Source organism: Urocitellus parryii, chromosome 6 (assembly GCF_045843805.1).
Source record: "Urocitellus parryii isolate mUroPar1 chromosome 6, mUroPar1.hap1, whole genome shotgun sequence".
Taxonomy (NCBI): Eukaryota; Metazoa; Chordata; class Mammalia; order Rodentia; family Sciuridae; genus Urocitellus; species Urocitellus parryii.
This window is the reverse complement of record NC_135536.1, coordinates 146637942-146650094: the sequence shown is the minus strand read 5'-3', so window position 1 is coordinate 146650094 and position 12153 is coordinate 146637942. Positions and strand designations below refer to the sequence as shown.

Genomic DNA, 12153 nt, shown 5'->3' with positions numbered 1-12153 from the left:
TACGTGGTCACAAATGTTAAGGGTGGGGATGGTGTGAAGGGATGGCGTTGGGGAGTTCTTTGATATGATGTGCTGTCATCCACTGTGATCTAGTTACCAAACATCTACATGTATTATAACTTATTGCACTGTACACCAAAACTCAGGAAATTTGACTGTATGATAATTTAAAAAATAAATGAAAATAAATCCAGGTAGGAAAAATTGGAAGACAGTACACTAAAATTACAGTGTTATTTGCTTATGAAGATGGTATTGTGGGAATTTTTTTCATTACTTTATTTATTTATTTTTATGTGGTGCTGAGGTTCAAACCCAGGGCCTTGCATGTGTGAGGCAAGCAAGTGCTCTACCACTGAGTCATAACCCAGCCCCTATTATGGGCATTTTTCTTTATTTTTTATTTTACCAATTTAAGTGAGCACATTATTTTTATAACTAAGTAGTAAGATTATAATGCACATATCCAAGAACTCTAAGATCATATTAGTGTTTGAAAGTTGGGAAAGGGACCCTTCATATTGCAATAACATCTGAAGACACTGTGCATCTTGGGTTATCAAGGACAGTTCAAATTGTGTCCAGGGATCTGTTTATGATATTGATTAAGTATGCAATTCACTTCAGAATGTGAAAATGGAAGTAATCATAGAATTTTTGCCTTGTTAATGCCTCTTTTATTTGGAAGTTTGGTTTTTTTGGAGGGGATACTGGGGATTGAACTCAGGAACACTCAACCATTGAGCCACATCCTCAGCCCTATTTTGTATTTTATTTAGAGATAGAGTCTCCCTGATTGCTTAGCACCTCATCATTGCTGAGGCTGGCTTTGAACTCCAGATCCTCCTTTCTCAGCCTCCCAAGCCTCTGGGATTGTAGGCATGCGCCGCTGCACCCAGCTATTTGGAAGTTTTACTTCTATGAAATTTTCCATTCACCTGTATGTTTGTGTGTGTGTGTGTGTGTGTGTGTGTGTGTGTGTGGTGCTGGGGATTGAACCCCAACCTTTCACATGCTAGGCAAGTGCTCTACTGTTTTATTCACCTGATGCCAAATAAGTGAGACTTTGTCATAATGTGATAATAGCTTCATGTGAATGTGTTACCTCATTTGTCCCTCATATCCCTTCCCCTACCCCTGGAAGGTGAGTAGGATTAGTGTAGGCTTTTCTGTTTACAAAGAAGAAAATGAGGGGCTTGGGCTGTAGCTCAGTGGTTGAGCACTTGTCTTGCACATGTGAGGCACTGGTTTTGATCCTCAGCACCACATTAAATAAATAAATAAATGCATAGATAGATAGATGGACAGATAGATAGATATTGTGTCCATCTACAACTGAAAAAGGGAAGAAGAAACTGAAGCACAGAAACTCTAGTGAAAAGCAGTGGGCAATAAATGTATCATTTGCTATAACTTTTCTCTCAGGAAATAGATTGCACTGTTTGGTTGCTTGCCAATAGTGATAAATGGTAATATTCTCATTTTTTTCCTCTTGAGAATTTTACCGACATCATTAGAAATGAAGTAAATGTGTGTTTGAGGAGAGAAAATATTTGGGTTTTGTTGAAAAATTCACAAGTGCATTGGCTGTAATTCATTTCTCCCATCTGTTTGTTTTTCAGGATTTTATATTGCACCCTGATTCTGCCTCTGCATTACCTTGAACCTTTCTTTTCATATATCTTCCTCAACCTACAACTCATGATCCTACAGGTCCTTCACCTTTACTGGGGTTATTTCATTGTGAAGATGCTCAAAAGATGTATATTCTTGAAGGTAAGGGCTGTTCAAATATTATTGTTTCCAACAAGTTGACTTCATTGCCAGATTAGAGGTGGGGCCCAGATGATGGAATGCACAAGGTAATTCATTGGTTAATCAGAATTCTTTTTTTATTTGATTATAATTAATGTTGTTGTGTTTTATAGTGATGGGCATTGAACCCAGAGCCTCATCCATACTACACAAAGACTCTACAACTAAGCTACTCTTTGGTTATTATTGGTAAAAATGTTCTCTATGATGTAGTTAGATTTTTCATGAGTAGGACTCTGAGGTACTTTTAAGAAACTGATTTTAGAGGCTGGGGCATAGCTCAGTGGTAGAATGCTTGCTTAGCATGTGCAAAGCCTTGAATTCAAACTCTGGCAACCCTCACCCTCAATAAGTAAATAAATAAACAAATAAATAAATAGATGAATAAAATTGATTTTATTTGGGAATGTTATTTTGAATTTTTTTTAATTAAAAAATTGATTACTACTTTTTAAAGAATCGCCTAATAAATCAAAATTTGCTGTAGTGAGTGACCAGTTTTATGATAGCTAAGTAATATTTCAGAGTGCTTCCCTGTGCTGAGCATCCAATTTGCATGTAATGGTCTCTCCCTGAACTTGCCTCTACTTTCTGAAATATTTTTCATCATTTAGTTGTACTATGTTTGTAAAGACATCTTTTTCTAAATGCAGCTATGCATCACTTTCAACAGGACATGTTCTAAAGATGTGTTGTTAGGTTATTTGGTTGTCATGTAAATATAAAGTATGAAGTGTACTCACACACATTTAGTTGGTATAGCCTACTGCACACGTAGGATATAGTGTGTGCGTGTGTGTGTGTGTGTGTGTGTGTGTGTGTTGTAGCTGTGGTGTAGGTTGTGATGAGTGAAACAACGTGAAGATAAATTAAGCATGAGAATATGATGTGACCAAGTGGTTTGGTAAATACAAGATAGATGAAGCTGTTACCAGCAGAACAGAGCACAATGTTTTATAATACACTTGTTTTAGTAAGTATCAAGAATACCCTATAAAGTAATTATAAAATGAATAGTAAATATAAAAAATAATCGCCTAGGCATTTATTATCATTCTCTAGTATGATGTACTGTCCATAATTGTCTGTACTATACTTTTATGTGACTGGCAGTGCAATAGGTTTGTTTACACCAGCATCACCACAGACATGTGAGCCTCTATTGTGCTATAATGTCACGATGGTTATAATGTCACTAGGTAATGGAAATTTTCTCATGGGACCACCATCATACATGTGGTTCCTTATTGACTAAAGGTGCTTATGTAGCACATGACTGTAATAACAAATTTATAATACCTTTTAGACAATAGAAGATTTTGTTTTGTTTTGTTTTGTTTTGAATTAGGTGTGGGTTTCAATTCCAGAACAGTGTGAGAAAAGGACTACAGAAATTAATAAGGCACAATCACTGGCTTTAGGGAAGTAGTCCGTATCTACTGGAGGAATATTCACCTACTGTCAACAAAACATAATGTATAGAATATCCTGTGCTAAACAGAGGTTCCAGAATCTTTCTGTGAAAGAAAAGATAAAAGAGAAATTCATTTACTCAAGGGACCAGGGCAAGTTCCACTGAGTGATGGAGTTTGAGTTGCACTTTTAAAATAAGGGGAAAAATGAGATCCCACTTCTTCTTTGTCTAGAAATCACACATCTAAAGAAGTGTCAGTTAGCCATGCTTCAAGTTGAAAGTTGCAGCTGGCCCATCCTGGGTGTTACCATCCATGTATAGCAATAGTATCAAACATCATGGATAACTTGCATGCTACATGTAGGCTGGAAACAGTCAAATAAGTTTAATTTTTTGGCTCAAACCTCTGATTGATTCATTTTTCCATTTTATTATACGAGTCTCAAAGATGACTGAAGAGTTGACAGGCAAAATGAATGTTGTAAAAATTAATCTGATTTTTTTTTTTTGCCATCTTAACTCTTGGATCTAGACAGAGATATAGGAAATTGAGATACCACTGGATTAATTTTTTAAAAAAATCTGAAAGTTTTTTTTTTTTAAACTAAATTACCACTGATACAAGTGTGTTTCCTAGAGAGGGGACTCTTTTCATTCAAGTTGGAGTGCCAAGAAAAGGAACTTCCATTGAATGGTTGTAGCTCATGAAAAATCTAGATAGTTTTACTATGATCTATGAAAAAGTTATCTTATGTCCAAGTGTCTAATAAAGTTGCAGTAACTGAGATAAGGTTAAGAATTTGAACAGCTAGATGATTTGCATATCCTGTAGTTGGGTTAGAGGGAGGGCCCTGAGCTGAATCTGTAATTCCATTGGATCAAGCCTTCCTGGACCTCCTATTCTCATGCAGAAACTAGCTCCTTAGTAACTGGTGAGTGACAACAATTACAGTCCTGGAAGGGACCCAGGAAGAGCAAAAGATACTCTAGTTTGGTTTTGTTGTGATTTTCACATTTCTGATCTATAAAGGGTCATGCCAGGCCTGATTAGAAGCCTAGCAGTCTGGCAAGCCATGGACAAGAATCCCTGATTTCTTATGCTGTACTTTGGGAAAGCTGTTTCCAATTGCAATTTGACAGCAGTGGCGAAGGGCCCCAAAGTCCTAATCCTTGTAGTTCGTATGACTTCAGCTGGCTTGCATATGCACTCTGTTTTCCACAGCAGTGGCAAAACTGGCTGTGAAATCAGCTTATTCCTCCAAAGCCATAAAGCCTCCTTTTAAAGAATGGTATTTGAAGGCGTAGTTGCATTGCAAAGGAAAGAAGAAGGGTAGAGGCAGGAGCTGAAATTCTTAGAGGAACAAGTAAATCAGTTTTCAACTCTGTTTAAAAGTATGTAGCATTTAATGCAACTCCACTTGTTACTAAAGGGACTATTCTTGGATACTTTAAAAATGGAATTGCAGAAGTTCATAGGCCTCCAAAAATTTCTGGTAAATCTGATGACAGAGATTGAGAATTTGGCCTTCAATTTCTTATACATGGCAGGTTCTAAGTAAATAATTTTAGAAATACAAATGAAAAAGTAATTTGAAGAAAACAAACAATATTGTTTTGGGTGGAAAATTATAAGCTAATTTATTATCAGTTATGACCTCCATGAATTTGTACAGCAGACTAAGAAGAACAAAATGATTATACTTCATTTAAAAATAGCATTTTTCTGCAATGTTACATCTTATTTTCCCTAAACAATGGAGTTCTGGTATATATATATGATGAATTAAGGCCTCCCACTCTTTGCTTTTGTTTTGAATATCTTAAGACTATCACTGTGATATCAGAGGACAAGGCTTGGCTCTGAAATGTGATTCCTATAAAGTGGGTGATTTTGTGATGAACTACCAACCCACACATCACATCAGGAAACATGAAAAGCTGACACATTCATCTTGTCATGCTCTTTGCAAACATGAGAAGTGCTTTGAGAGGAAATGAGAAGGAACATAGTATGCTTTTGTTTAATATTACTTAAGAGAACTTGATCATCCTTAAGCTTTTTTTTTTCTTTTTTTTAAATATCATACTGGGTCCTGGCCAACTCAAGCATGTCTCTGTGACATCTTACACTGGTGAAGAGCCAAGTCATTCAGGGGGAGCTGGCACACACAGCCATTAAAGCTGGGGTGGAGACACTAGCCCCTTGGCAATGTGCCCCAGCCATCTGCAACTCACCAGGCAACATCTCTTAACTTCATAGAATGACACTTTGCATACCCTGCACTAGCTTAGTTAAAGAAAGGAACATGGTAATAAACATGAGGAAACAGAGGCCTGGACAAATTTATAAGGATTTTTGGCAAAGCCAAAACTAGAACTTGAGTCTTTTAACTTGTAATATTCCACCTTTTTTATTATTTCTCATTTGAATTAAGGACAAAAATTTAATAACCAGAAAATTAATTTAAAAACTTTCATGGAGTCAAAAATAGTAAACAAACCAAGTAATCAAAACAATAGTTTAAAATAGAGCACATATCCCTTAACTTACTTTTTGAACTTTTTAAAAGCACAAAAAAAATTTTCTCAGGTTTTTTTATTTAGTTTACTTTTGTTTTTAATCCCAAATCACTGCCACATAAAGCAATTAGGTAGCTAAGAATACAGGCTCCAGGCAGATTCAAACCTTTGCTCTCCCGTTTCTGGCAGAGTGATCTTGGGTGTATGACTTCTCATTACGTCAGTACCTGCCTTTTAGGATAAAGCCCTTCCTACATCATCAGGCACATAGTAAGCAGATAATAAACATTAGCTGATATTATCATTCTCATTACTTCTTAAGCAGGTTTCTTCTACTGAATTACAAAGAGCCTGCTGCAAATAACAAGTTGTCTGGCAGTTGGCTCTCATCAAAGCTCTTCATTTTAGACAGTGCAGCAGCTGATGTCAGGTGTTAGAATCTATGGCTGGCAGCCAAAGGCTCCAATGACAGTTTTCAAAGTTGTCTTCTGCCAGTTGATTTTCATGACTCACATTGTGTATGATCCTTTTTGACACATTCTTTCAGATGTCAGCATATTAGAGAAGAAATACAAAATCTGTAACATCCTAGATGCCAAGAACACTGTTAGTCAGTACTAGCAGATATAAAAACTGTACTTGGTTGGATGAAAATTTCATAAAAATGTTATAAAGGCTGATGATTGAAATAAAGTATTATAGAAGTACTCTTGATTTATATTTCTATATTCCTGAATATTTATGCAGATTAACTAGTTTGATAATTTACTTCAAGAAACAGTGGAATTTATAAACTTATAACGGCAAAAAATAAATGTGCTCATGTTTACTGGCTTAGAGAATTTCAAATCTAAGTATACTTCTACACTCTACATTCAGCTCCACTACTAAATAGAATCCTTGTAGAGTTTAAAGCTGGAAGAGACCATTAAATGGCCCACCATGACACCTGGCTCCTCTCCTCAAGGTCTTATTATTGTTTTGAGCATGCCACTCACATCCACATATGTGAATGCGTGCTGGCTTTAAGTTTCATGGTGAAGCCACTGTCAACACCCCTTTGTTATACAGGAAGAGAGTGAGTATGGGTGACAAAGTTACATGACTTGCCCAAGGAGACACAGTAGTAGGATTCACACTCATGAAACCAGAAACTTCAGAGCCCAGGTTGTAACGCTGTGCTCTTCTTCTTTTCTAGTAGTTCAGTACCTGTGAATGTATGTCTTCAAAATATAAGTAATACATATTTTGCAGGTGTGTTTTTTTTGTTTTGGGCAAAATACCTTTATTTATTTATCTTTATGTGTTGCTGGGGATCTAACCCAGGGCGTCACACATGCTAGGTGAACTGTCTACCACTGAGCCACAACCCCAGCCCTTGCATGTGTTTATGTATTTTTCTGAATGTGTATTTAGTATAGCTTATGCTCAACTCACAAATTCCACAATCTTTGACTTTGCTTACTAATCTTTGTTATCAATTAATAATTGATAAATTAATTCCTGCTCTTCATACAAGGCATTCTAGAAAATTGCATAAAGTCTATCCCATTTGGGGATTCTCTGGCTTAAAACAATTATAAACTGACTCTGAAAGGGTAGAATTGCTTAAAGAAGTCAAAGTTAACTAGACAATCATCTTCATGGCTCTAAGATAATAAAAGTAAAAAAAAATGTATTATCAGTGAGAGGCAGGTTTCATAAGTAAACCCACCTCTTCCTAGCTCTCTTGCTTTCATGGACTTACTGTTACTTTGTCCTTGACCTGGAGGCCTCCATATTGGATCCATAAGTATAAAAGAACACCCAGATGAGTGCTCCAGAGAAGACCCAGCTGCACGAATTTATCTTGAGGTGGAGGCAGGTCAGCAAGGAGGGCTTATCTGTTGAACAAGTAAACAGAGACATGGAGCTGGTGGGGGGTGTTCCAGGGTCATTCAGATCAGAACTTGGGCATGCACATTGATCTGAATTCCAGTCAGATATCTTTTCCCTACCCCAGGATAATATTGTCCTCCATTCCTCTTATAATTGGATATTCAATATCTTTGTGCAAGCTATTTGGAGATTCTGTTGCTTTTTTTTTTTATTCTAAAATGATTCCTCTTTCTAGTGTGTTGGGACAGTGATGTGATAACCACATTTAGGAGTTGCAGTGCCTCTCTGCAGCTAGGGACAAGAGTGTGTCTCATCAGCTTTTAATTCCAGCAAACAGACCTGTGAGAGAAAAAGATTAAATCAGTTTTTTTTTTAAAAGAAAGTAAATATTTCATTTGGCTTTCTTTACTACACTTGTTTCTTGAAAATAGGTATGTAAAGCAGCTGAGAACTGTTACCCTAAGGAGATTTTGGTCCCTAGGTGTCCATTTAAAAACAGCCATCCTCACTTCTCTTCAATTGTCAATGAATTATTTGATTGCATGAATGATTTTCCATACTTGCTTTGTTACATTCTTGCTTTGTCACTTCCCTTTGCATACTCTTAAATTTCTTGTCTGAGATGTTTTCTAAAAATGGTTTTCAAAATGCCAGTTCTTTGAAGACAATGGACTGATCAAGTCATTTGACCGGTAGAAAGTCAACTGATCAGTTGTCAAACGAAGGAACTTGCTTCAGAGGAAAGCAGCCTAATGCAAGCATTTCCTTGACCTCTGTGGTATTTAAATCCTGCCTTTCTTTCCTCTTTCCCAAATGGTGGCTAAGATGGCTTCTGAGCCACTGATCAGATCTTATTGTTGTTGGAAATGAGGGCAAGGTTGGGAAAGATCCAAGTAAAAAAAAATTAGAAAAGCTCTGATATTTCTTGTACCCATGATTTGAAAAATCACTTCACAAAAATTGAATGCATCTTTATATAATCCTGAAAAAAATAGATCATTTTATTAGTAGAGAGACAGACAAGCACACACACACACACACACACACACACACATATGTCATATGGAATTTGAGCTTTTCACAAGGGGCACAGGCACAATTCATGGCTTGTTAATAAATCTGCACATTTACGCCAGGATGTAAAAGTTTTATTAGTGGGCTCTTGGGCCAGAAAGATTGGTAAAAACAGGTGTGGGGAGACTCCACGCTGACCAACACTGTCCCTGTTGATCTCCTACTATTTTCTGTGGCCACATCCTGTGTTCATCTCCCTATCCCCAGTACATAAGTCTTAGAAGAGAGCTTCATGTAACACAAAAGAAACCTTATTCCTGAAAATGCATTCAGTTTGTAGCAGAGAGTATAAGAAATTAGTTTTTAAAACATTTCCATTTTGATCTCTAATGTGGGCTTTAGTTTCTGAATGATTTATCACACAGATAACTTGATCCAAGTTCTGTTTTGGGAATAGCCAAGTATGTCATCTGAGGAGCTCTGGGCTTTCAAAGGGGCTGTATTCTTTCAGAGTTTCCTTGCCACATGCACGGGCTCAGGAGATTCAAGGAGAGTAGCACTGGGCACACACTCTTCACACAACTCCACAGTCCGTGCTCTGGAGGCCCAACCTGAGTGAGCCTTGTCATTTCTAATGGGCCTTGGACTCACAATGGCTCCAAGTAACTGGTATGCTTCTGTAATATATTTTCAATGTGAACCTGGAAATGTGGTTATGTCTATCAAGAAAAGGAATTAGCTTAGGATGGAACCAATGAAGTATCCCCAGAGCCCCCTATTGAGGCCTGGCCACAAAGGGGACTTTGGCTTAATGTTAGAACTGGCCCTTCATGGTAGCTACATCTATGTAACAATTTTACGGTCGCTTCCACACAGAAATCTACTTACCCTCTTAACCTGGATGTGAGATGGCATGAAGAATGTGAGGAAATCCAGGCTGCTGGGAGGGCCCAGCAAAAAAGAGGAATGAGGAAATGATTAAATTGCATGAGGTTGCAGAGTTAGCCTGAAGCAAACATGGCCCTTTGAAGCTTTCTGTTGCCATTGTTTTTCCTCTTCATGTCATTTGAGAATTATGTGTGTGTGTGTGTGTGTGTGTGTGTGTGTGCACACGCGCTCATGCATAAGAACATTTGTGTCTCCCTCTGGAGAAGGGACAAGTCAGTTCTGCCTCTCTTCAACTCTGTGCAAGTCAGTTCCCATCAGCCCATGATAAGACTTAGAGAAGGAATTATTGTGTGTCTCCCTACCACAGGCGTACAGAGCCTTGGTCCCCAGGGGTTCTAAGCACCACACCACCCACAGGGCATTCCTTGTGTGCCTGGTTCCAGCCCCAATAAGAGGATCCACATTTCTTCTAGGTCAGGAGGCACACTACTAATCAGAGGATTCAGAGTCCCAAGCACTTACTTAGACGGGAAACCTTGAAAAAGTCTTTAAATTTTTTAAACTGTTTTCTCATTGGGGTTAATGAAGGAAAGTTATCCTTCCTTTCCTAAAGGACTGTGATGAGGAAAAAATGTTCTACATGAAAAACTGTTGAAACTGTGAGGTAGAGTAAATGGCAGTGGTGGTGTTATAGCTGTGGAAGCATACCTTTCGCAGTTTCTAAGCACTGCTCGATTGCAGTTGTTCTTTCCTGTTCTTCCCACAATCCCAGATACTCGTTTCTCTCAGGCTGTGAGTCCTTGTATGAGCTGCAGCCCATTGGAGGGCCTGGAAACACTTTATCTAGATGTCTGATGAGAAAACTGGCCTCTTCTGGGGTTCTAGAGCATGAGGGGTGCTCTAGAAGGTAGTCCTACCCTAGGAAAGGAGTTGGAGCCAGGCCTCACCTTGCCCAGAAGCTTACAGAAGGTTTAGGGAGACGAGTGTTGCAAGTGCTGCATTCACTGCTTCATCTGCTCTTTTTTTATTTTTATTTTTAGCTGTAGATGGACACAATACCTTTATTTATTTATTTGTATGTGGTATTGAGGATCATTCCCAGTGCCTCATTCGTGCGAGGCAAGCGCTCTGCCACTGAGCCACAATCCCAGCCCCTCGTCTGCTCTTTTTAGTCACCATGGAGACAGTAGCCCTCCTGGTCCTTGGTCTCCACAGAGACTGTATCTTAGCAGTCAGGCTGAGCCTCTCTTCTTTGAGGCAGCCTTTAACTCTGCAGGCCTGCCTCTAGCTCAGGGTCCTGGTGACACTTGAGGATGGATGATTTTTTATTGTTAGGACTGTCCTGTTCATTGTAGGATGCCCACTAGATGACAATAGCATTTATACTGGTTGTGACAACCAAAACTGTGTCCACTTGTCAAATGCCCACTGTAGGAAGTTGTCTTCATGGGAACCATTGCCTCTATGTACATATGTCCATTTCCTATCTGTGTGGATAAATCATGTTCTCCTCTTATTTTCTAAGGTGGTAAAAAATGTAATGTTTTTTTATATTTGCCTACAGATTTACTTCTGCCTGTCTTCATTTCTTGTGTAAGTGTCTATCTGGTATTATTTTTCTCCTGTCCTTTTCTCCCATGAAAACACACATTTCTGGTACCACAGGTTTTCTGGCAATTAATTTTACTAGCTTTGTTTTTCTGAAAGTATTTTTTCCTTCATTTAAAAAATGTGGTTTTGCTGGGTTTAGAATATCACATTAGTCTCCATCCCATCATTCTTTCCTTTCTCTCCTTCTGTCTGTTTCTTCTTGCAGTACTTCAAAGCTGTTAATCTGCTGTTGGTGATATGTCTGTTAACTTCTTAACTTTATCCTCTGGCTGTTTTTGTGAGTTTTCTCTGCAACATTGGTTCTAGCGATTTGACTATGATGTGTCCTTGTGTATTTTTCTTTTTGTTTATTGTGGCTAGGGTTTGTTGAGCTTCTTGAAACTATGGATTTATGGCTTTTATTGAATTCAAATTTAAGCAAGTTTTTAAAAGTTTCTTCTGTATTCTCTTATCCTCTTCTGAAACTTCAATTACCATTTGTATTGGCCTACAAGTCATTGACGTTCTATTCGTTTTCAGTATAATATTTTATTTCGAATATTTTATCTCTATAAATTTCATTTTGGTCTTTTTAAATCTTTCATTTCTGTCCTTATTATGTTTCAAATTTTCTCTACCTCTTTGAATATATAAAGCATATTTACAATAGCTATTTTAATATATTTGTAAAAATTCTATCATGTTTGGTATTTCTGGGTCTATTTATGTTAGTTATTTTTTTCCTGGGTATAGGCCATGTTTTCCAACTTCCTTGCAAGTTTTGTAATTTCCTGTTGGGTGCCAGACATTTTGAATTTTACATTGTTGAATGTTGGATTGTGTTATGTTCGTTTAAATAGTGTTGGATTTTGCTTTTGTATGTAGTTAAATTACTTTAGTAAGGTTGTTCTTTGTATGGCTTTCTTTTAAGTTCTGTTAAGATGAAAGCAAAATAGTCTTTAGTCCTTCTTAACATTCTCTCAATTGCCCATGTAATAAGAATTCGTTTTACTCTAGACATTGACAAGACAACA

General features: G+C 37.6%; 1 protein-coding gene across 1 annotated transcript in view; it reads left to right on the top strand.

The window, feature by feature from the left end:
* Cers3 (ceramide synthase 3) overlaps nt 1-12153 on the top strand; it is a 79367-nt gene that overhangs the window by 50306 nt on the left and 16908 nt on the right. The window contains exon 9 of the mRNA XM_026394718.2: nt 1623-1776. Coding sequence (XP_026250503.2) covers nt 1623-1776 — 154 coding nt within the window. The remainder of the gene's footprint in view (nt 1-1622; nt 1777-12153) is intronic.